Genomic DNA, 26,014 nt, shown 5'->3' with positions numbered 1-26,014 from the left:
TTCAGCCCCCCCACCATTGTGTACATCCTCCAAGACATCTTGCGCACTTTTCATGAAACTCATGGGAAATTCCACTTTTCCTGAAATGAAAAATAAATCGTTTTGGGATTGTATCACTTTCATTTTGCTGGACAGCTAACAAACTGCAGATAATCCTGCAGGAGAGAGGGGCGGACTGGAGGGGGGGTGATAAACTAAGGCTTTCCTCCTGCTTTCATTATTTCTCAAACTACACTTCATACTACATTTTCATAGTCAAAAACCTTTTTCTCCTGTCATTCAATGAGTCCCTGCCCTTTTCATATCCTCTGCAAATTACTGTAGTAATTCCCACCTTCATCTCCCTCGCAGTCTTCAAGACCAGGCACTTAGATATCTCTGAATCCACTCTCTCTCCTCCTTCATGCACAGGCTCCTTCATGATGGTGAACAGCTCGGGCCGGGCGTCGGGCCAGAAGGCCCACCTGCTGCTGCCCACGCTGAAGGAGAACGACACGCACTGCATAGACTTCCACTACTCGCTGTCCAGCAAGGACGGCTCCAACCCTGGTGCCCTCAACGTGTATGTGAAGGTGAACGGGGGGCCGCAGGGAAACCCCGTGTGGAACGCTTCCTCCGCGGGCGTCACCGAGGGCTGGGTCAAAGCGGAGCTCGCCATCAGCACCTTCTGGCCCAACTCCTACCAGGTCAGCTGCTGTCCCCAGGGGGTTATTGCGTTTGTGTGTGTGTCTGTGTGTGTGCATGCTTAATTTGTTTTTTTAACGTGCTGTAGAATAGACAGTCCTAGGCCAAGCGTTCCCAGTCCAGGTGGGTGGCTGTATCCTTTTTAGTAATGCCAAACTGAACTGCTTGCTGCGCTGGTCCTGGTAAAATGCAGCGCTTATGTCCCTAGGTAATGTAGACACACACATTCGCAAACATGTCACCAGCCACCACAAAGCCTTGACCGAAGGGATTTGTGGTTTTCAACTGGAAGACATGAAAGAGACAGTCGGAGCTGGTTTGGTTAGGTCTCAGTCATGGTCGTCAGTCCCACTGTGCTGTGACAGCCTTAGAGGGGGTCTCCCTCACAGGTTATATTCAGCTTTTCCGTTCGTTCATAAAACAAATTTCCCAGCCAAATGAAGTGCATTTTAAATAACCTTCATGGGCAATGATTTCTGGTGCAGTTTGTGTGTGTGAAATGCTCTGTGTGAGGCAGAGAAGGAGGGCTGTGGTGCATACACAGCTATAAAACTAAAATGTCAATAGATGTGTTTCTTATTAATGGAATAAAGTGGTAGAGATGTATTGCTCTACAATTTGCACTACATGATGGCTTTTCTGTTACAGCAAGACAAATATTTGGATAGAAATATGGATATTTAGCTATTTGATTTAGCTCTAATGGGATATTTGCTTAGCACATAATAGCAGCTGGTGGTGAAATTATATAATGGAACTCGTGTTGTTGTTACGTCTGTGTTTCTTAGACATTTTGCTTTGGTTGCTTTGAAAGCTGACGTTAATTTTTAATATCTGTTTTAAGAGCGTGTGATAATATCTTATGTCAAGTTCCGTTTTTATAATTCATTCATTCAATTAATTTATTTTTGTTTATTTGGTGGCGTAAGGGGCTCTGTGTTGGTGTTTTAGACCCAGAGGAGAAGGCAAACCTGCCGATCATGTGTTTGATCAGTGAAATGAATGTTATCATTGGATAAACGGGACCAACTATCTCCTCACCCGCCAGTCTGTGGACATATCAAGTAAAACATCTCACGTCACGCGAGTGGCTCCCAAGCCAAGAGGCGTCCTAAAATAACTCCTTGCAGCCAAGATTTTAGACCAGCTGGAGCTGCATGTTTATCCCATCTCTGGATCTCAGTCAGGGAAGTGGAACAGCGCACATTTCACCTGCCTCCCAGACCTAATGTTTGTTTTGCCTCCCAACTAGAAAATGAGAAAACAACAACCACCACTTTAAGTTGCTCAACACTGTGACCAACACGGCTGCAACAGGCTGGGGGTTAGGGGCATGGGGTGAAATAACAGCCTGGTCACAAATAGGCTAAATGGTGCATCTTGGTGGGTTGTTATTTCAGCCCTTTCCGTCACCCCCCCACCACAGAACACGATGATGCTGTTCTCTGTGTAGCTTCATGTGCTTAAAATTGCACCCTTAAGAAACACCTCACGGAATAATGCCTTCCCTGGCTGAGAGACTGAACCTTGCCAGCGTGAAGGTGGAGTGGGGGGGGTGTTGTGCTGTAATAACAGCTTTTGTCAGAAGCCAGGATTACAGCTGTTTGCAGTCTTGCTTTTGCTTACTGAAACCCCATGATCCAAGACGCAGGCGGTGTATTATCACGCTGCCAGCGGTGCCGGGACACCTGCCTCTTCTCCCCTGCCCCCCAGGTGCAGGTTCTGTGGATGAGCTGTCCATTTAAAATAACAGTTCACTACTTAATAAAAGCCTTGTTGCCGTTTTGTGGGTGGGGGGGCAGCGTTCAGGCTGCACACTGAGCAGGCGCTCCTCGTTGTCGTGCTCAGGGTGTGCTGTGTGTAACAACAGTCTCTGAATGAGCTTGACATTCATTCATGAGCTCTGCAAGTGCTGCGTCGGGTGGCTGACAGGGTGAGGTCACTCTTTACTCGCGCTCTTAGATTACACTCCTCAATTTTCAACCTTCTTTCCTGCTCCGGCTGCCAAGTCTGGGGAGGGCTCTGAGCCGCAGAGGAGGCTGGGTAGAGTTGCTGTAGATAAGCCACTGTCTTCAGGGAGGGGTGCAGTGTTTGAGTGGGGGGGTGACTCTGTGACATGATACACCTCCACCCTTGGCAGCAAGTCAGGCAGGCTCTCAGGGTCCACTGCTGGAAGTTTTTCCTGCCGTCACTCATGTATGTACCTCTGCAGCTGTCGAAGAGCATTCGCTAGCAAACTTTGTGTCGACTTTATATAAGAAGAGCGAATGGCATGAGTTTAGTGCCGAGCGTGGTGCAGGCGAGGAGATTTCCTAATCTCACTGACACTCTGAATTTTCTGGCAGATCAGTGTAGAATTAAGTCCAGGCATCTCTCTGCCTCCAGATTTGTTGTGTTTGAGCTCCTCAGCTTTGGGGGATTTGAATTGAAAGTAGCTGACTCTGACACACAGTCAACAGCAGCCAGATTTCCTAAACTAGTGGCCTGCAACTATTGCGTACAAACACACTCTCAGGAAATCCAATCCTCTTTAAAAATGCGATTAACTGCTTCCCCTCCACTCAGGACTTATTTCCATGCTGTACTGCTTATGCTTCTGCTGTTGTCTGAGCTGCAACAAAACTTAAACTTAAAAAACCCATGTCGTTCTCACTCTCTATTTCTGTCCCCCCCTGCCCTGCCTTCTTCTCTCCCTCCATCCATCCCGCTGTCTCCTCTCTCCTATTCAGGTCATAGTCGAAGCAGTGTCCTTGAAAGGCCACCCAGGGTTCATCGCCGTGGACGAGGTCAGAGTTCTCGCCCATCCCTGCCGTAAGTGACCAGCTGTGCCTCCTTTCTTTGAGAAATGTGTTCACACCTATAAAATAACTTGTGTGCATGTATATACACAGACTGGTGACAAATTTATGGAAAAACCAACATAAAGTGTCTCAGTAAGGTGTTGGGCACCACGAGCCACCAGAACAGCTTCAATGCTCTTGGCACAGATTCTACGAGTCTCTGAACTCTACTGGAGGGATGAACACCGTTCTTCCATTCTTTGATGATGGTGGTGGAGAGCGCTGTCTAACACGTCTGTCCAAAATCTCCCTTAGATATTCAATTGGGTTGAGATCTGGTGACTGCGAAGGCCATAGCATATGATTCACATCATTTTCATACTCATCAAACCATTCAGTGAGCCCTCATGCCCTGTGGAGGAGGGCACTGGCATCCTGGGAGAGACCACTCCCATCAGGATAGAAATGTTTCACCACAGGATAAAGGTGATCACTCAGAATAACTTTGTAATGATTTGCAGTGACCCTTCCCTCTAAGGGGACAAGTGGACCCAAACCATGTCAGGAAAATGCCCCCCACAGCATAACAGAGCCTCCGGACCCCCTCACTGTAGGGGTCCAGCAGTCAGGCCTGTACCGTTCTCTTGGTGTCGCCACACATGCACTCGCCCACTTGTCGCGAATATGACAGGATGACTCATCTGACCAGATCACTTTTTCCCTCATCTCTGTAGACCAGTGCCTATGGGTTTTGCACCACTGAACTGTCAAATGTGCATTTGTCTTTGTAATGAGGGGTTTATGCACTGCAACCCTACTATAATATCCCTCTCTGTGTCGTTCTCGACGGACTCTTCTTGCTGACACAGTCTGATCACGTCCTGCATTGACATTCTCAGTCACCTGGCAAAGAGTTGCTCTTCTGTTTTTCCTTACACATCGCGGTAATGCACGAACATCACGGTCATCAAATGTGTGCTTTGGACCACAATTTCCCTATTTACTGAAGTCTTTCTCATAGATCTAAATGCAGATGTAACTTTAGTCACTGTTCCTATTGAAACAATAGCCAGTTGAGCAGTCTTTGTGACTGAAGCTCCTGCCATTCGTGCCCCAATAATGACCCCTCTTTCACAGTCACTTAGATCCTTTGTATACATGCCACAGAGCATGATATGATGTCAATTGCTTAATTGTATCATGTAGTACACCTGTTTGGAGGCATCTGCATTCGTTATGTTGCTCCACTCATTTATTCAGGTTTTTCCTTTAATTTGTCACCTGTCTGTATATATGTTTTTTATATGCCCAGAGGTGTACTACGGGAGGCTTGAGACACAGGAGTGATGAGAGAGGCAGGGGGGAGGTCAGATCTGCACAAACATGACCTTCTGATTAAGTGCTTCCATTAGTCAAAGTGGACAGAGCAGCACAAACCTCCCCATGTTGCCCCCCACAGCCAGTGCTCTCCGGAGCTCCACATCAGCGGCCATGTGCTGCGGCGCGGAAAACTCTGTGTGCTCAGACTCTCGAGTTAAGAGAGCGCTGGGTTCCAGTGGCACTTTATGGAGTTCCTTTTTTATTGGAAAACTTGAAAGGGAAAAAAAAGATGAAAAAGGAAAGAGCTGGTGTTGCAGCAGAGCTTTTTACTTCCAGTTGCCAACAAGGGGTAAATAAGTGCCCTCCTGTGCCAGTGAAGATGACAACAGTGCCCATGGCTTCTGTTGTGATTTTCCTTCTGAAACTCAATTCCACGAGCCAACAGACACCACATTGTGATTCCAATTTGCTTTTTTACAGGCGTACAAAGCTCGGCAGTCGTTCTTGGTAATTGTGCAGTGACCAAAAAAGTTACACATTTGCTCTTGTAATGTAAGATTCAGCCATCTCCTTTCGGTTCCTTCACTTGACAGAACAAATTCATACTGATACTGAAACTTTTCTACTGTTACTGCTACTGCTAATAGGCACAACCGCAGAGTGGACTGTGTGTGTCTCTCCCTGTGTGTGGGGCCCTGACCCTGACCATGTGTTCTCTGTGAGCGGGGCCCTGACCGTGTATTCACTGTGAGCGGGGCCCTGACCGTGTATTCCCTGTGAGTGTGGCCCTGACTGTGTTTCCTGTGAGTGTGGCCCTGACTGTGTTTCCTGTGAGTGGGGCCCTGACTGTGTTTCCTGTGAGTGGGACCCTGACCGTATGTTCCTTGTGTGTGGGGCCCTGACCGTATGTTCCTTGTGTGTGGGGCCCTGACAGTATGTTCCTTTTGTGTGGGGCCCTGACAGTATGTTTCTTTTGTGTGGGGCCCTGACCGTGTTTTCCCTGCGTGTGGGGCCCTGACCGTGTTTTCCTTTTGTGTGGGGCCCTGACCATGTATTCCCTGTGATTGGCGCCCTGACCGTGTGTTCATTGTGTGAGGGGCCCTGACCATGTGTTCCTTGTGTGTGGGGCCCTGAGCGTGTGTTCCCTGCGTGTGGGGCCCTCACTGTGTGTTCCCTGTGAGTGGGGCCCTGAGTGTGTGTTCCCTGTGAGTGGGGCCCTGAGCGTGTGTTCCCTGTGTGTGGGGCCCTAACCGTGTGTTCCCTGTGAGTGGGGCCCTGAGCGTGTGTTCCCTGTGAGTGGGGCCCTGAGTGTGTGTTCCCTGTGTGTGGGGCCCTGATTGAAATCTCTGTCTCTTGTGATCTGCAGGGAAGGCGCCACATTTCTTGCGACTGCAGAACGTGGAGGTGAACGTGGGGCAGAATGCCACCTTCCAGTGCATGGCTGGGGGCAAGTGGTCCCAGCACGACAAGCTTTGGCTGCAGGTACGAGCCGTCCCACCTCCAGTCTCCAGCACCCCCCTCCCGTTCCTTGTCTCTGGAACAACCCGGTGTGGTCATTTATGGGATTGAATGCATCCTCTGCCCAAAAGGGAAGATGTCAACGAAGTTCATGGCACACCTGTGTCGAGTTTTAAGAGCTTTGCGAAAGGTCTGGGATGTGAATCTCGGCCCGAAACTCTACACTAGGGTGAGGCAGCCTGGGCTCCACAGTTCCCTACCCTTTCGTTACAAGGCCCTTAATTATTGAAGCCGTCCTCATCTCCAGGGTCACCACAGCAATTAAGAGTCAATCAAGTAGATAAAGTACTAGTTGGGCTACAGTGCAGTGCAGTGGAGTGGAATGGACCCCCTCCAACACACGTGGCTGGATCTACTCTGTTTGCTGGAGGGGGTTTGTGAGGTAGCAGTGATAGGAGCTCCTGGTCCTGCTAGGGCTGGCGGCGCTCCTGGTTTTTCACTGTGCTGGAGCTCTTATTGACTTCACTCAATCAATTATCGACTTGAGTAAATGGCTTTAACTGGCACAGTTTCCGGGTCGATGGCCATGAGGGGATTTTAATGTGCTCATAAATGGTGCGCGTCCTACAGTAATAGGAGTGCTGTTTACCAGGGTTGTGTTGCTGTTGGCTGACTCCTGTATACATTGACATAAGACCACTACCATTGAAAGAGAGCCACAGTACTGCCACTGAATTGCAGATGATATTTCCCTCTTCTTCTGCTTTGCTCATTTGTTTATTTTGTTGATTTTACCTGTTGTAGAGAAATTTGCATTTCTAAATCAATTTGAATCAACAGAGTGTGCTGGCCGCATAAGTAATACATATAGAAAACCCTGACATATTTAAATTTGTTTCTTTGGGGACATTTTGTCAGAGTGTTATTATTACATTTTAAAAGTGTGGGGTCTCAGAGGATTAATTTTCCGCTTCCTCGAGTGTTGGTTTCACACTGAGGGTCTGAGTGAAGAGACGGAGGCGTGAAGACAGGCTGTGTAATTTCTCGTAAACACCCATTTCTTTCTTGGCTTTCTTCCGTGTGATTTATCATTTCAGACCCTGAAAAATAATAGAATAGTCAAATAACTACAATGCAATTTAATTCCAGTTAATGTTTCATGTTTATATATATGTACAGTGAGGGAAAAAAGTATTTGATCCCCTGCTAATTTTGTATGTTTGCCCACTGACAAAGAAATGATCAGCCTATAATTTTAATGGTAGGTGTATTTTAACAGTGAGAGACAGAATAACAACAAAAAAATCCAGAAAAATGCATTTCAAAAAAGTTATACATTGATTTGCATGTTAATGAGGGAAATAAGTATTTGACCCCTTCGACTTAGTACTTGGTGGCAAAACCCTTGTTGGCAATCACAGAGGTCAGACGTTTCTTGTAGTTGGCCACCAGGTTTGCACACATCTCAGGAGGGATTTTGTCCCACTCCTCTTTGCAGATCCTCTCCAAGTCATTAAGGTTTCGAGGCTGACGTTTGGCAACTCGAACCTTCAGCTCCTCCACAGATTTTCTATGGGATGAAGGTCTGGAGACTGGCTAGGCCACTCCAGGACCTTAATGTGATTCTTCTTGAGCCACTCCTTTGTTGCCTTGGCTGTGTGTTTTGGGTCATTGTCATGCTGGAATACCCATCCACGACCCATTTTCAATGCCCTGGCTGAGGGAAGGAGGTTCTCACCCAAGATTTGACGGTACATGGCCCTGTCCATCGTCCTTTGATGCGGTGCAATTGTCCTGTCCCCTTAGCAGAAAAACACCCCCAAAGCATAATGTTTCCACCTCCATGTTTGACGGTGGGGATGGTGTTCTTGGGGTCATTCCTCCTCCTCCAAACATGGCGAGTTGAGTTGAGTTTGGTCTCATCTGACCACAACACTTTCACCCAGTTCTCCTCTGAATCATTCAGATGTTCATTGGCAAACTTCAGACGGGCCTGTACATGTGCTTTCTTGAGCAGGGGGACCTTGCGGGTGCTGCAGGATTTCAGTCCTTCACGGCGTAGTGTGTTACCAATAGTTTTCTTGGTGACTATGGTCCCAGCTGCCTTGAGATCATTAACAAGATCCTCCCGTGTAGTTCTGGGCTGATTCCTCACCGTTCTCATGATCATTGAAACTCCACGAGGTGAGATCTTGCATGGAGCCCCAGACCGAGGGAGACTGACAGTTATTTTGTGTTTCTTCCATTTGCGAATAATCGCACCAACTGTTGTCACCATGAGTTTGGAATCTGATTGATTGATTGCTTCTGTGGACAGGTGTCTTTTATACAGGTAATGAGCTAAGATTAGGAGCACTCCCTTTAAGAGAGTGCTCCTAATCTCAGCTCGTTATCTGTATAAAAGACACCTGGGAGCCAGAAATCTTGCTGATTGATAGGGGATCAAATACTTATTTCCCTCTTTAACATGCAAATCAATTTATAACTTTTTTGTTGTTATTCTGTCTCTCACTGTTAAAATACACCTACCATTAAAATGATAGACTGATCATTTCTTTATCAGTGGGCAAACGTACAAAATCAGCAGGGAATCAAATACTTTTTTCCCTCACTGTATGCATAGTAGAGTATGAATTGATTGTTAACAAAATAAAGATGTCTGCTATATTACATAATGATAATATGTGTTTATTTATATATAAAAGTATAACACACGTTTGTATCTATTTACTGTTTTTCTGTGTCTGTCTGTCTATGCGTGTGTACTGATGTTTCCCGTGTTGTCTCTGTCAGCAATGGAACGGAAAGGATACTGCGCTCATGGTGACCCGGGTGGTGAACCACCGGCGCTTCTCCGCCACCGTGAGTGTGGCCGACACCTCACAGCGCAGCGTCAGCAAGTACCGCTGCGTCATCCGCTCCGATGGGGGCTCCGGAGTGTCCAACTACGCAGAACTAATTGTGAAAGGTAAGGCTGGTAATAGCCCGTATCAACCATCAATCAAAGCACAGCTGGGGTCTTTGAGAAGCGATATCTGCGCTCAAACCTGTCATTATTTCAGCCATCAGCAGCGCGTGTTTTGATGTACTTAATTAGGTACAAACGTCTACAGCCACTGGAAAAAAATGGTGCTGGTTAAAATAAACTGAAAACTCCCCCCAGCTTTGCAATGCTAAGCACCGCACAGGGTTCTGGGTTTCGTCCAGGGGGAAATAGAAAGAGACGTGTTCTTTAGCTGATTGTCCGGAGAGTCTTCGTCAACTGTCCCCACGTCGACTGATGCTTGTCATTCGGTTTCAAACGGGTTGTTCGATGCCTCCTTCACCTCCCCCTGGCTGATGCGAGTCTGCAGCTGATGCAGTCAGTGTCTTCTCATTCCTGTCACTGCGCATCTGTGATTGTAATATTTTTATAGAAAATGTGGAATGCTCTAACTGATTGTTGGTGTTCTTTTGTTGCGCACACCCAATTTGGAACATATTGGTATTAGTTAAACTGCTCTGATTGCTCAGCTGCTGCCTCTCTGATGAAGACAGCACACGCAAGCACCTCCTCAGGAGCACGGCCTGTTGGGGTCTCTTTACATACAAGGGCATCTTCAACAGCACACAGAAGGTATATCAGGGAGGAGCGAGCTTTACAGGTGCTTGCAGACGTACGAGGGTCGTGTTGCTTGTTGCTGATACCTTATCCAATGGTGCACCTCCACTCCACTGTGGGCCACAGTTTGAGGAATCTCTGGTATAGTGGCCTAGGACAGCAGCTTCCAAAACTTTCCTAGAGTACCTCCTCCTGCCCTTGGTGGATTTTGTTCTATCTGAGCTCTTACTAGCTTAATTAAAACCTTAATTAAGATAACATGCAATATACAGTTCAATTATGTAATTAAATGCTCAGTTGGAACAGAAACCAGCAAGGGCAGGGGACACTCCAGGACTGGTTTGGTATTCCATGTCCTAGGATATATTCCCAGACTCTGACCAGCGATTGACTGGTCTACAGGGTGCACTTTTACCACCTGACCCCAGACAGCAGGCCTACAGTGCAGTCTTTAATACAATACACTTGTTTGCCACTATCACGCTGAACTGCAGTGTTTGTCCGTGCCCGTGATAGAGGTTAGAATTGGGTGGCTGGATTTAGTTGTTTCAGAAGTTGACTTGTATAGTTAAAGTTTCTCATGCAGGCCCTGATAATGGATAATTGTGTATTCCACCATAATCTATATTAAACCCCGGCTACCCGGTTCGCGTTGCGGGAGTATGCTCATCGGCACGTCAGAGGTTAATACCTTACAGAACTATCAATTGCCCGGCAGAGAAGCAGACAACCGTATGAGGTGCTGATGACTCCCTCAGTGCTTCGCAGTTAGTGTTCAAACATAAAAAAGTTACAGACAGAGGTCTAACGGGTGGTGCCGTAATGTTTGCTTGTCACGTTTGCCGGAGACGATGTCTTTCCAGGTGACTCGGGCTGTGAATGATGAGACACTGGCATGCCATGCATAAGCAGCGAGCTGACACTGAGGAGGCTAATGGCTCTGCGGATACCTGTTTATGGAGGAAGGCGCTGGCATTTACATGAAGTCTATTTCGTGCTTTCATGCAATTTCGCTATATATGTGTTTGGGAATTCTGGTGGCGGCTAAATGATTCTGATAATAATGGTCTTTGGCTCTGTGCAGAATACAGAAGCACCGCGAATGAAAATAAACTGTTGCTCACGGATATTTTCGCCTTCATCTGAGGTTGATTTGACAGTGCGTTCAGTGCTGCAGAAGACACCAGCAAAGAAAAAACCTTTTGATGCCATTCAGGCTCTCTCAGACTCGCTCTCCACACATTCCTGGCAAGAAAGAGGGTGTGTGTGTCGGGGAGGTAGAGATTTTGGCTAAGTGATGGATGAGACTGCAGATATTCAGATATGTCATGTCTGTCTGTCAAACCACAGAAGAAGGAGAAGAGGAGGAGGGGAAGAAACAAACACATTATTAACAGCTTTAAAAAACTGCAGCTGGCTTCTCAGCGTGTGAACGAGGTTTATGCGATTTAACGATATCAAATAGGGAATTGTTTTTAAAAAATGAGAGAGAGAGAGAGGGGGGAAAAAATGAGAGGAGGCATCCATCTCCCCCAGCCCCCTGCCAGGCTGGCTCCTCTGGGGCAGAGCTCAGCGGCTGGCTGTCTTCCAAGCCTGCTCAGGTGTTGCAGAGATGGGCAGGGGAGCAGGGGGCTGGGGGTTAGTGCTGCCAAGAGCCCTGGATCACAAGGGGGCTGACAGGCCAGTGCATGTGCAAAAGAGAAATACAAAAAACACACACACACACACACACACACACACACACACAGGTCTACCAAGTAACTGCTGTACTAACGAGAAATTAGTAATTACTAATATGAGAAAAGAGAAGAAAACCACCCCAAATGAGTGGAATGGGATTATTAAGCCCCACTCCTAGGCAACCTTTGCTCTATTTAATTAAACAGAGCCGTCCAGTTCTCTAACCAGCCTTCCTGCACTGCTGGTATAGAAACACCAGCCCTGGCCTGAGTGTCTGCAGCGATGCCAGCCTTGCCCTGTCTACCTGGCACGGCTGTGCTTAATCTGCTCCCTTCTCCACGTTGTTCAGTCGCCTCTGACCATAATGCCCTCTCTGTATGTACATATTTGACGGGTTCTCACTTTACTGTGTCGGTTAGGGGAAGTACTGTTCATTTTGCTGATCTTTTTGGATGTGCCGCAGCCCCCCACCACACACGCACACACACACACACGCACACACACACACACACACACACACACACACACACACGCACACACGCTCTCTCTCTCTCTCAAACACACATACGCTCTCTCTCTCTGTCTCACACACAAACACACACACACTCCATCCCCACCCCTCCTCAAATAAGAAGTTTTTGCCGGGAGTTGGGAATACGCCAGGAGCGAATAGCAGGAGCGAGGCTGACTGTGAAATGAATGTGAATGTTGCTCCATAACTCGGCTCGTTCCCCTGCCAGGGCTGTGTGAGGAGAATAATGTGAGCTCTTCCTTTCCTTCTGAGAGAAGAAATGGGGAAGGGGGAAAAAAGAATAAAAATAAAAAATAAAGGTAAAGACAGATTGAAGATTATTTTGCAGCCTGAGCCCCCAGTGTGAGAACAGAGCATCGTCTAGCCGGTGCACTACATTTTAATTTTCACATAAAAGCACATAAATATATGAGCTCTTTTAAAACACAAGGAGAGCACAGAAACTCTGGGAATTGGGGAGATTAAAATGCTCTGCTTTATAAATGTGCTTTTCACTCCTGGGTTACATAGCCATTAATAACGACTGGTGATGGGGAGGTGGAGGAGGGGGCGGGGGGTGAGTGAATTGTGCTTGTGTGTGTGAGAGAGTTTGTGTGAGTTTTTGTGTGTGTGTGTGTCTCTATGGGGAGGGAGGAAGGGGGGGGCGTTGGAAGAGAGGAGTAATGCAGTAGCCTGGCTCTCCTTTTAATTCTAATCTCACTGTCTTCACCCCCCCACCCCCTGAACGGCTTCTATTAATCTCAAAAGCGGTCTGACTGCTGCCTGTTGCTCTGAACCCAGGGCGTACCTCAATAGACCCCCTATTGAACTGCATTCATTCATCTTCTAACTATTACATCACATACTGAGCCCTGCAGTCTTCCTTCTTCACTCGCATTGAACTCCTCCTTCTGTGATTGAACAATGGCTAATAGTAGTAATAATAATAGTGACGCTAATGATAATAACGATAACGATGATGATAACAGGGCCATGGTCTGCTGTGATCCAGTCCGGTTTCTTTGCTCTCGTCCTGCTACCTGGACACACTGTGTGTGGAGTGAAGAGACTTTTGTTGGAGGTGTAGTGGTCGAATTAATAGTGGGTGAACTGTATGGGCCAAGGCTGGAATTTTGGCCTACATGACACTTTGGGGTTTTTATGACACTTTTGTTCTGTACGAAACCTCTGTCCTGTGGGACACCTACCGCTTTCTGCCTGAGCGCCGCGCTCATATTCTCGTCCTGCTGCCTTGGGCTTTGTGCAGTGTCGAGGATAGTAACAAATATATGTTCTAGTCGGAGACGTGGTTTTAAAAAAAAAACATTTATTCTATTGGACACCAGCGGCGCTATAATTACATGGGACCAATCATGGCCCCGGGTTCACAACACTGTTCTACAGAATAATGATTACTACATGCATAGAAAACTGCGGTTTAGTCAACCATGGACTCATAATCACAAGCATGTTATTATAATATAAATATTATTATTATCACAGAGATATTATTACAGTCAAATGTCAGGAAAGCGTGTCATCCAGCTCACACTGAGTAAATTCGGTGCATGCTCACTAGGTGTGCGTATCAATAAGTGGGCGGGCGTCGGATGCATGCATGTGCCCTGCATTCCTGAGTGGACTACAGTAACTTCACCTCCGACTGGCAAGAGATCCTCCCGTTTGATCCAATTGTCTCATGGCAGGAAAGGCCATTGAGAAACATCACATTGCAAGCAGAGAAGCAGGCTCTGCACTGGGGGAGCCTGCCTGCCCGCCTGCCCGCCTGCCCGCCTGCCCACCCGCCTCTCAGACTCCATAACACTAGGCACTTGCCAGCCGCGCTTCTCCTCGTTGCTATTCCAGCAGCTTGTCCTCAGCACTTTCATGCGGTTAGGGCAGCGGTTGGAAGAAAAGAGAATAATATAGTGCAGGTATGATTAATTTATTAATAGTTGGGGGGCATGGCCAGGGTTCGGGGACGGCAGAAGGATGAGGCCAGTAACAGCATTTGACAGCTCATTCCTTTCGTTTCGTTGGGGGCCGAGGACGTTACTCCTGCTTCACGCACCCTCCCCTGGCTGTTCCTCTGCAGGCGTGTGTGTGTTCGTATGTATGTGTGCATGTGTGGGGATCACTGCCCTGACCAACCCTTTAGAATAACTGACCCCTAAACATCTCCGCTCCTGCTGGTCCACAGCTGTCAGCAGCCCTTCCATGAGACCTGGTGTTGCCAAACTGCAGCCGTGATCCACTTTTTATGGATTGGCATAAACTAAGAACTCAGTCCAGACAAAGGTTGAGGAGGAAAATACTTGAAAAGTGAAATTCCAGAAATACATGAAGTGACTGATTGATTAATTTATGTAATTGCACAAATAATTCTGAGAGTAAATTAATATTTTCAAGTAACATACTGGTAAATATACTATCCTGCTGGTTTATGCAGGAATCCCAATCCCATGAGGGCAACAGAATCTAGTATTTCTCTCCAGTCTCAGTCTGCTTATTAGCTTATTGATGGATTAATTGATTGATTTAGAATATGCAGATTTGCCTTACAATTCCAGCTGTCTTAAGGCCTTGTCATCCCTAGGATTATGGAAGGCCACCAGGCAGTAAACAGGTAGTCAGTGGCCATGAAAGTCAACAATATCTGCTGCTTCCAGTGCGGTCGCTCTACAGTGAAAGACACCGCAGCTGTACCCCTTACATCCCCATCACTCTGTGCCAGGGGGGCCGAGAGGCTGTGGGGTTTGTATGCGTGGGGGGGTGGGCAGTGTTATCTGCCAGCAGCCAGGGCTCGGAGACACCGTTGCCGGAGAAGCGCAGCTCTGCGGGATGAGGAGGGAAGCAGCCTGTGAAGAGCTGAGTTACAGAGATGGATTAAACAGCAGCAGCACAGGAGGGGGAGATAAGAAAACATCTGAGAGTGATGTCTTCCAAAGTTTGCTGGTTTATTTATTTAATTTAATTTAATTTATTTTCATTTAATTTAATTCCCCCAGCATTACAGAACAAGCACCACTTTTATTAAAGCAGCAAAAATGTTATTTTCTATTTATTTATTGATGCATTTTTTTCTTCCGTTCCATTCCCTCTCTACGCCAGCAGTGAGATTCCATACAATCTGCTACACAGCGCGCCTCACTGCGTTTAATGAAGCGAAAACTCTCAACTTCACAGTAACTCCTGCACACACACTTTCCTCGTCTGTAAACTCTCTGGGGATGCATCCCTTGTTAGATATATGTTGTTCGGCTTACGCAAGACCTACTCTGGCGAAGTCACGGATTTGTTTGTTTTACGAATTTCTCGGCACGATGATAGGACATTTTGCTCCAGTACAGTGTGCGCTACTCTGTGTGTATTGCACAGTAATTAAACACAAGAGAATCATGAATGTATTGACATGGAGAAGAATGCAGTCTCATAGAATTAGGCACTTATGGCATCTATGTGCAAGTTATGCTTATAAGTTTTCTGCAGTGGAAATATTTATTACTCTCTGCTGTGAAGCTCTGGGATATGCTGTCTTTTCAGAGCAGGGGGAAGGATGCATACCATATGGTGCATGCAAAACAACTTATCATGTTATCTTAATTTACTGGAATTGCTGGTCATCAAGACTTTGTTAACAACAGTCGAAGTTACAGCGCAGCAAAAAAACTACATATTTCGGGATCAGAACTGATAAGGAATTTAGTTTATTGAATGTAGATGCACCGAAAACATCAGATAACACAACCGAGACGGGGATGGGAGCTAGAGAAAGCAACGCGAGATTGAATGACTGATTGGGAGGCTGAGGAGAGCTTCAGATGGCAGGGCCTGCAGATAGTGGTGCACATCAGGGTGATAAGGAGCTGTGATTGGGTGGTCATGAGTGGACAGGATACCTTTCATAGCTTTGTGTAGGCCCTGAAATGATGCTGTATTTGAAAATGAAAGAAAAAAAAAAAAAAAAAATATATATATATATATATATATATATACAAAATGTGGATTGGTCTTTATGCTAATTTAAATTAATGTATTGCTAAGTACAAATCTTAAAAATAAAACTCTAATCCATCTACAATCCCCCCAAAATGCTCTTCCCAAAATTAAGCATCCCTGACTCCATTGAAAAGCTTTAAAGCTTTATCTTGTGATTAGCAGCGAGTAGAGTGCGCAGGAGGTGGACTTGGTGCGCATTGACTACATTGGACTATATTAGGTCTGTGAATTTCGTAGGTTATAATGATTAAAATAAAACTAAAAAAACAGAGTCACAAAATGAACTCGCAATGAATGCAAAAGCAATGTCTGGAAACAAGGAAGAATGTCTTCCAAGGGGATATGTGTTTTAGTTTAATATCCATTTGAAAGCTGTGGGGGTATTGTTTTTGTATTATCTGCCGCTATGTTGTTTTTAATAACCTTTCTTGTTTTGCAAACTTGTTTATTATTGAATAAGGAGAGAGAGAGACGAGAACCCATTGTGCCGCAGTAACGCTGGGAGCAGAATTCACGTCTCATGACGATGGCATTTTTTTTCTTTTCCCTTTTTTTTGCATGTCTAGAAAAAGCAAAAAAAACCCAGCAGATTTCAGTAATTGTTGTCTCACAGCCACAAATTCCCATTTTACGCTATACTTTTCTCCTTCTCCAGTATCTGCTGTGCTCAGTGGGGTTTGATCTGATAGTGTGTGATTGCTGAAGCTTTACAAAAATCCGCAGATTTAAAAACTCCCCATGGAGTGCAGGTGATAAAGACTGAAATTATGAGGCTGGTGTTAGAGACTGGCTTCGCCGGCAGCGTGTATAGATATCCGGTTTAAGGTTAGCGTACATTGAAAACTATCAAAATTTGAAATGGAAGTGAACCCCATTTAGTGGAAAGCCGTGATAAGCGCTCTGTGTCCTGCCTCCAGCGAAACCCAGTGCTGGATTGTGCAAAGAGCAGACGGACAGCGAGGGGCCGCGCTATTTCAGGAAATTAGACTCTTTGTTTAGAGAGAAAACAAAAGCCTAAATCGCTTCCGATTTTTTTGTAAGAATCAAGTCAAGAAATATAATCCTCCTGAGGGTAGTCGCCCTTTTCGAATGAATAACTTAAAAAAAAATATACATATATGTATCTAATCACAAATAAGTAAAACAAATTTAAAATCGAAAGGATTCACCTGGAAGCACAGGCCCAAGGTGGGATACACTTTTGCAACATGCGGGAAAGAGTGTGTAGTGTAGGTGTCGATAATCCCTGCAGTTGGTGCCTTGCAAATAACACAAATCCGGGGCTTGGAGATGGATAGCGATAACAATGACTGTCAGCCAAAGTGTGTGACCACTCTGACCTCGCGGGCTCTGGATTCTATTGCACTTCTTCCATCGCTGCCATGCGCTGCTACTAAAGAGGACATCCTTCATAAGAGGGTTTTCACAGTCGGTGTCTTTGCACACCTGCGCTGTTGCACCCTAGGTGGGTCTGTCCAGCGGGGCCTAGTGGTGACATCCTGGTGTCCCGTCCTACGGGTTCAGTGCCTGTTCATGTGGACTCGAAACAGACTTTTCAAAAGGCGATTGAGTTGTGGGCGCTTGTATGCTGTCACAGTCCCTTGCAATGACCATCTGACCATCTGACCATCTGATTTCACCTGGCGGGTTTTTCGTTTCTGTACACCGTTGGTACACAAACTGTTTGCATGTCTGTGAAAAGTGCTACCTGGTTATCTCCAGATTCAAACAGAGAAGCCATTTTAACACAAACAAAGCAAAAACAAAATACAAAAACTTAAGACACACACACGCACACACAGAAGAACAGCTACACCACCAAAAAAACTAAAAAAACAACTAAATCCAAGCCTGGCACAGTAGCACAGGTTGCAGTTGCTCATTCTCACAAGTTCATTAGTGCCTTCGAGCAAAGAAACAAGGACTGCATTAGGGATTACTGCCCTGATTGATGGAATAATTACAGACTCACACTGCTCCTGAGAAACAGACACACAACAGCTGTTCTGCATTGTAAACGGAGCACATGTACATGAAACAGGACAGAGCCGGCTGGCATTATTTGTGACAATAGGAGGCAGAGACAGTAATGCCCATTCTGAAGGCAGTGAAGTGGATAGGTCTGTGAATATGCCCTCTTGCACCTGTGCCTCACTCCACAGTCCAGTAATGAGTTTGGATGTCACCAGTAGCCCGAGTGGTACCTATGCTCTTCAGATGCATGAGGGAGTGACAATACAGAATGGAGGGACTGCCGAGCTCTCTGACTTTATTTACCTGAGACTTTTGATAGAAAACAAATCCAAACAAAAAGATGCTGAGTATGAATGCAGTTAAGACACTGAAAAAACTCAGCTGCATTTGAGAGCTCTAACACAGGGTGCGGTGCTGGTCGGTTTCTCTTCTAATAATGAAAGTAATAAAAGAAAACTCAGATTTTTTCGAGTTGGTATTTTATTTTTTGAATTCTGCACCTCCTATTCCCAGCCCCCATGGGCAGCCTGTGGTCACCAGGCTAGGTGATGAGTTACCGGAGCCCCAGAGTTTGAATCCATTAATCTGCCGTGTGTCAGCATGCCAGGAGCCGACCTCCACACAGCGCTCTAGTGGATACTGTTTGAAACGCTTACAAAATCCAGTGGAAATAGGTCATGGTGATAGGGAGTTCTGCAGAAGGCAGGAAGAGCTCAGAAACGACGGGACTGTTGAAAAGCAACAAAAGTGGCAATTGTGATGCATTGTAACTCCATCTGCAAGGACAGTGAGGCGAGCCCGCCGGGAGCCCCCTGACCTGTGACAGGCCTCCACTGGGGGCTGCAGTTTGAATCGGTTTATTCGAGAAACACAACTTCAACTGTGTAAACACAGTGAAGTGCAAACCTGAAAATAGTTTCTTTTTCAACTTCCCCGTTCTGCTCCTGGGAAATATTTTTATTTTTTACTGGTAGTGATGCATTGAGAATAGTGGTGATATATACCTTTTAAATGCTGGTTAAATCTGGTTTACATTGTTTGCAGTTCTACAAATAGTTTTGGAGGAATATTGTCTCTATAATTTGCTGATTTTGTTCTTCCATTTCAAAAACACTTTTACTTTATATAAATCGTCCTGCCACCAGCATGTTGATAGCATGCTAGCTGAATAGCTGCTGAGAACAGTGATGCTTTGCAAATAGCCCTTCCGCTCCCCCTCTGTGACAGAGAGAGTTTATCTTTAAGTTGCTGAAAATGCTGATGTGTTGGGCTATTGACCAGGTCAGACGCAGCCCAATAAAGTGACTGAACTGATTATGTAGCAGCAAGCTGGTGAAAACTCTTCATTAGCGATAGATCCACTCTGCTACACACAAATTGTGTGGATTTGTCTTTTGTTTTTTGCCAATGTCAGCTGAAGAATATTGTTTGGCATTTTGTTTCATTTTTATTTCACCACATCTCCTGCAGCTGCTGCATCTTGTCCTGTTTTTTGTGCCACAGTCCATACAGTGAGCACAGACAGCCAACGCATGGGAAACATCCAGAAAAAATTGAGAGAGCACAGAGAAAACAATGCACCTGCTCACAGAGGAGGCTCTAAACATCCTTTTAACAATTATTTCTCTAGGAAACAACCTATAGCGATCTGTGAAACTAAGTCTGGGGTGCACAGCTTCAGCTTCAGAGGGCCCATGGTCCACTAGGGATTACATGTCTCTGTCTACATCATCAAGACCTGTAAACCAGTGAAATCAATGAAAAAATATACATGTAGATAAATAATTGATGCAGCTGGTTAATTCACAGCTGTAATAAAAACAAACTAAAACGCTGTTTCCCTCAGAGATCGGAGATGTGCATCCCCTGAAGGATAGTTACATACATATACACCAATCAGCCATAACATTATGACCACATGCCTAATATTGTGTAGGTCCCCCTTTTGCCGCCAAAACAGCCCTGACCCGTTGAGGCATGGACTCCACTAGACCTCTGAAGGTGTGCTGTGGTATCTGGCACCAAAACGTCAGCAGCAGATCCTTTTAGTCCTGTAAGTTGCGAGGTGGGGCCTCCATGGATCGGACTTGTTTGTCCAGCACATCCCACAGATGCTCGATTGGATTGAGATCTGGGGAATTTGGAGGCCAAGTCAACACCTTGAACTCGTGATTCATCAGACCAGGCCACCTTCTTCCATTGCTCCGTGGTCCAGTTCTGATGCTCACGTGCCCATTGTAGGTGCTTTCGGCAGTGGACAGGCGTCAGCATGGGCACCCTGACTGGTCTGCGGCTATGCAGCCTCATACGCAACAAACTGCGACGCACTGTGTGTTCTGACACCTTTCTATCAGAACCTGCATTCACTTTTTTAGCAATTTGAGCTACAGTAGCTCGTCTGTTGGATCGGACCACACTGGCCTGCCTTCGCTCCCCACCTGCATCAATGAGCCTTGGCTGCCCATGACCCTGTCGCTGGTTCACTGCTTTCCCTTCCTTGGACCACTTTTGATAGGTACTGACCACTGCAGACCGGGAACACCCCACAAGAGCTGCAGTTTTGTAGATGCTCTGACCCAGACGTCTAGCCATCACAATGTGGCCCTTGTCAAAGTCACTCAGATCCTTACGCTTGCCCATTTTTACTGCTTCTAACACATCAACTTTGATGGCAAAATGTTGACTTGCGGCCTAATATATCCCACCCACTGACAGGTGCCATGATAACGAGATTATCAGTGTTATTCACTTCACCTGTCAGTGGTCATAATGTTATGGCTGATCGGTGTATGTTGTAATAACAGTTCCTTCTCTGTATTTATCAGGCTGCGCATTCCAAATGTTCCAAAACATGTATAGTTATGCAGTGGACTGGAAAACTGTCTTGAGATTAAATTAATTTTACTGTCCTGTAGTTGACTACCGCTGCCCTACTCTATCCTGGATCTGTGAGGTCTTTTGTCGTAGCTGTGTGTGCTCTGCAACAGGCCTTGGTTCTACCGTTCCACCAAACTGCCAGGCTTTGGTCCAACCCCATTCTTAATTACTTAAACTGATCAACAGCAACTGTATGTATTTACTAATTAAGGATTAATTCACTAATCAAAGCAGTGGCTTCAGAACAGGAGTGCAAAGCCTGTGGATCTGTAAACCCGAAGCCATACGTTCTGCTGAGATTTATATTTCTGTCTCCCACAGCTCCGCCCACCCCGATCGCACCCCCAGAGCTGCTGGCAGTGGGTGCCACCTACCTGTGGATTAAACCCAACGCTAACTCCATCATCGGCGATGGGCCCATCATCCTGAAGGAGGTGGAGTATCGCACCACCACGGGCAACTGGGCTGAGACCCACATCGTCGACTCGCCCACCTACAAGCTGTGGCACCTCGACCCGGATGTGGAGTACGAGATCAAGGTTCTGCTGACCCGGCCTGGGGAAGGAGGCACCGGCCCGCCCGGCCCGCCTCTCTTCTCGCGCACCAAATGTGCCGGTAAGAGCAGCACCACACACTTTCAGTACTGCTGTGTGTAAACAGGGAGTCTGGGGCCGGGGGAGAGTCCCTGATTCTGTGCATCAGGTTTAGTTGACAGAGACAGCCACATTGCGGTAGAGATGCTGGATTGCAGGGGCTGGCCTGTTCCTGCAGGTTTTCCAGGTCTCTCTGAATCATCAGTCACTGGGTGCCTTGAACACGTGAAAATTGTGACTAAGACCCACAATTCTCTCAATTAAGCAGTTAACAGAACAAAAACTGCTGTTGTGTGGCTGAAGCCATTTGAATGGATCTGAATATGTCTGTTGTCTTGTTTGTCAAACTGGCTGATTAATTACATTCCTCCAATTCCTCTCCTTTAAAGGGAAAAGCTACACCAGCTGTACGCGCATTTTCATATTTTTTAAAGTTGCAGATGAATGCGCTCTTTTCGTTTAAATTCTTTTAACTTCGCTTCGTTCTGTATTGTTATACTTTTTCATTGCAGGCCAGTGCCATCAGATGAAACACTTCAAATGACACAAAGGATTCATTTCAGGGAAAATAATACTTTCTTACAAATTAGAAAAAACATATATTGAGAGTTATTATTTTTCAGTTTCTTTTTTTTTAATACACAAGTACCTAGCAGCATAATTGGGATTTGTAATGGTAAAAAGAGGAGAAAAGAGAGAACAAAAATGCAATTCCACAGGCAATTATTTACACAGTAGGTAAGATATCAGCCAAGCCTGGAAAAAAGCACACTCCATTTGATAAACTGACAGATAATCAGATAAAACCACAATTTTCTGTAATTATGCCAGTGTGTAATTTCTGGGAATCAATTTTTTTTAGTGCTTTCTGATTGCATAAGTTGAAGGCAAACCTGCATGTGAACTGAATGGAAATTGAAAGAACAGAAGATCAAGAAGTGAAAAGTTTGTTGTCCTGCTAAGACAGATGATTTAGGAACGTGTCTTCAGTGGGAGATGGATATCCATGATGCTACCAGGCAAAACAGGTTCTGCTGCCTAACAACACTGCCACTGCGCTGTTCTCCTCTTCTCTGTGCACTGCCTTTACTGCGTTTATTTCTCTTGATTTATTTATCATTTGCACGGTATAAATTAAAAATAAAGCCCTGAGATAACATGCTGCAGATGGAGTGCTTGCACCCAGGTCACTGCGAAATACAACAGAATTAATACCTTCCACGTCACCCACTCTCACAGTACAATCCATCTCAGGAGCAAGAACAGAATAGATACATCTGTTTTCTCTCTGATTGTATTTGTTGTTACTCGGTCAGATGTTTGAGATCTTGCCTCCGGAAAGGGAGTTCATTTCGTTCAGTGTGTTAATGGACTGTTGGTAAACAGTTAACGAGATAAGTGCAAAGGAAGTGTGGTTTTGTGAGTCAGGGGGACCCGAGTGGAGTGGTGTAATTTTACTCCAGGGTCCTGTGTCACAGCGCCCTCACCCTGTGTCAGGTTATCAAGGATTAATTTGGCGGTTTAATTGTGAAGGGAGAGTTTTATGCTGTTTGATGCTATTCAGCGAAGAAGAAAAGGAGAGGGACAAAGGGAGAGCATAGCTGTTGAAAGGTCTCTGTTGCCGTCATTTTTGACCTTTGTAAGTTAGAGATTCTTCCTTTGTCACCATGGTGTGTTGGCATGTGGTTCTCAGTATAGAGAGAGAGACAGAGACAGACACAGAGAGACGGAAAGAGGCAGGCTAGTGAAAGAGTGTGTTTTATTTTTAGGTTGGAAAAGACTGCGCAAATGTAGCAGGAACTGTGCCAGTTTCCTGCAGTGGTTCTGCAGTGCGCCAGGCACAGCCACGCCGGTCTTACCTCCAGACATTTCTGTGAGTTTCCCAAACTGATGGTCGCTTTTGATCAAACACTTCCGCTCCCAGCTGACTGGAGAGTGCTGCTCAGAGCCGCCCCAATTATAAGTTTCTAATTCCAAACCTCAGTGATTCATATTATGCTAATTCAATCCGCTGTAAACTGTTTCCTCTTTTCTATATACCTACAGGCAGGAGAATTCATTATACTCACACTGCAAGGACACCAGGGCAACGCACTCAGGAAGGAATACATTAGCTGACTTGAAGGCAAGACAATAACAAATAAAAAAAGAAAAGAAAAAAGCTTGATGATAAAAATACAACCTGAACACGGCAGATCGCAATCAATCGTACAATTTCTTGCGGGTGAAGTTAGGCCTCTGTGATGCAGACATCATGGCTGGGAGGCAGGGATGCTTCTGTCTGCCTTTGGAAGCTATTTTGGCACACTTTCAATTTGTATGCGAATATCAAAAAGGCCCTAGAAAGTAGAGCTTGTCTTCATCCCAAAGCCTTCGTCCGCAGTCACAGAGCTGGCGGAGACGGGTGTGTGAGCGGGTTACAGTTGTCTGTGCACTTTCCCCGAGTTTATGGTCTAAGGTTAAAGATCTTGCAGTGTTTTATATTGATCGCATTTTTGCTTTCTGCCATGAAGTGTATATATCTTAAGCTACTCAACATTAACTGAAAGCAGAAATTGGGGGTAAGGTTATATTACACTTTAAGCTGTGTGTCGTGATGAATTCAGTGCAAAGCACAGCCCTGTCAGGATGGCACTAGGGCATGAGCGCTGACTCGGGTTCGAATCAATGCCTGTTAAAGAAACCGTTTTCGGGAAAAGGCAGGAGCACCTGGTATAAAAAATGATATAAATTATATAATGGTATATATTATATAACAGTATATATTTACAGATCAAGTAAGGGAGCCACTGCTTACAACATTTCTCGATTTACTAGGAGGTGTGGGGTGCAGTCTGTGCAGGGACGTGTGCCCTGCATGGGGATGTCAGGACGTGACTTGTTTAACAAGGTAGGAACCCAGGTGAGGAGGGACACGGAGGCGTGTCACCATTACTACTGTGCTGTGAACTGCAGCTCGAAGACAGTGCATTTTCTAGGCGGCTGGGTTGGTGGGAGTTGTTGCCTATCAGTCCTTTCGCAGGTGCCAGGCTGCATTAGAACACAGTGCTGTATTCAGGGCAGGCAGCTGTGCTCTCACCTCAAGTGGTGGGTAGGACAGTCCCTGGGCCATGGGACGTGCTGTCAGGTCACGGCATGGACAATGCAGGCATTCCTCAGAGCGGTCCGAGTCGCTATCCAGACTCCCCCCCCTTCCATGGCATCGTGTCTGAACCTGCCACCCTGAGGGCTGTGGGAGCAGTTTGTTTTCTGTCTGTATTTTGTTTTCTTTAGCCGCAATGCCCGCAGGGTATCCTTGGTCTAGTAAAATTTACAGACTGCTGGCCAGTGTGTTTCTCTGCTAGTGTAGGGCAGAATTCATCACTGTCCAGTGTGTAGTTTTCACTTTCACGGTTTTTGCTTTTCTTTGATGGGATTTTGTTGCAAATCCCAGTTCACACAGAACCACGCCCGCCTCCGTCTGATTACATAGAAAGAGTGCAGGAGAAGCCTGGCTGTTCAATCTAAACAAAAAAAACTAAAAAGGAGGAAAAAGAGAAACAATGTTGTGTGCGGTTGATCCATTGGGTTCAATCTGGTGTTTCTGAGTACTCTTAACTGTTGTTTTCATGACCATCGCCGCTGTGGTTCAGCTCTCACACTGGTCGCAGTCGGAGTCGTGAGTCTGAGCGAACTCTCCTCTCCTAGCGGATACGCGTGAAGCAGATGGCGCACAATGTGAGCAGAAGCGATGATGCAGGAATGGTTAACAACAACACGCACTGCCACGGTCAGACCTCTGAAGAAAGCCAGTTGATTTTTATAGGAAATCATTACATCCTGAGCAGTAGTATCTCAGATGTCCAGGATTCAAGGTTTTTTTTTGAGAATGGATTAGGTGTATTTAAAAAAAAAAAAGAAATGTAAACACCGTCTCTTGAAATGTATGGGCTGCTGAGAGCTCTCCTGATTGCACAGACCAGGTGATTGGTTTTCTGAGCAATGTCTGTTCTTAATGTGAAACACAAGGCTTCATCCCTCCCTCCCCCCCCTCCCACCTCCTTGTTGAGTCTCCCCATCACTTAATCTCTTTCTGTCATTACTCCTGCTGACACACTTTTCTAGCTTAACTCTGATAGTTGCGAAAGCTTGTTAGGAGGTGGACTAATCCATTCTTGCAATGTAAAGATCTATAGACCTCTGCTTGACTTAAACACAAACAGGATTATTATTATCGTTTCTTACAGTTTATAATAAATCTCCTTCTCTTCTCTGCGCTTCAGATCAAAGCATTAATACGTGGAGTTTTCTCTACCGCTCTACTCCCCCTCCCGTTCGCTGTACCGTGTTTTTCCTTCCATCTGCTGTGTGCTATAAATTACTTAATTGAGCTAATTAAATTAAGAGCACACATTAACACCTTTCCTGTATAAACATAAAAAAACACACACAATTGAAATATGTTTGACACCGTTCGACTTTTCTGTGTCGTTAAGAATTATAATGATTTATCCCTGCTTGCTATATTTATTTACTGTATGTATTTGCTTGATTTACA

General features: G+C 45.7%; 1 protein-coding gene across 4 annotated transcripts in view; it reads left to right on the top strand.

Moving 5' to 3' along the window:
• Positions 1–26,014, top strand: part of ptprt (protein tyrosine phosphatase receptor type T) — a 196,900-nt gene that overhangs the window by 56,646 nt on the left and 114,240 nt on the right. For all 4 annotated transcript variants that reach the window (XM_066702093.1, XM_066702091.1, XM_066702092.1 and 1 more), the window contains exons 3-7: positions 412–686; positions 3,414–3,495; positions 6,151–6,266; positions 9,036–9,210; positions 21,206–21,499. In XM_066702093.1, coding sequence (XP_066558190.1) covers positions 412–686; positions 3,414–3,495; positions 6,151–6,266; positions 9,036–9,210; positions 21,206–21,499 — 942 coding nt within the window. The remainder of the gene's footprint in view (positions 1–411; positions 687–3,413; positions 3,496–6,150; positions 6,267–9,035; positions 9,211–21,205; positions 21,500–26,014) is intronic.

This window comes from Amia ocellicauda, chromosome 4, assembly GCF_036373705.1.
Source record: "Amia ocellicauda isolate fAmiCal2 chromosome 4, fAmiCal2.hap1, whole genome shotgun sequence".
Lineage (NCBI taxonomy): Eukaryota > Metazoa > Chordata > Actinopteri > Amiiformes > Amiidae > Amia > Amia ocellicauda.
Note: the sequence above shows the minus strand (reverse complement) of the source record. Positions and strands in the feature narration are given on the sequence as shown.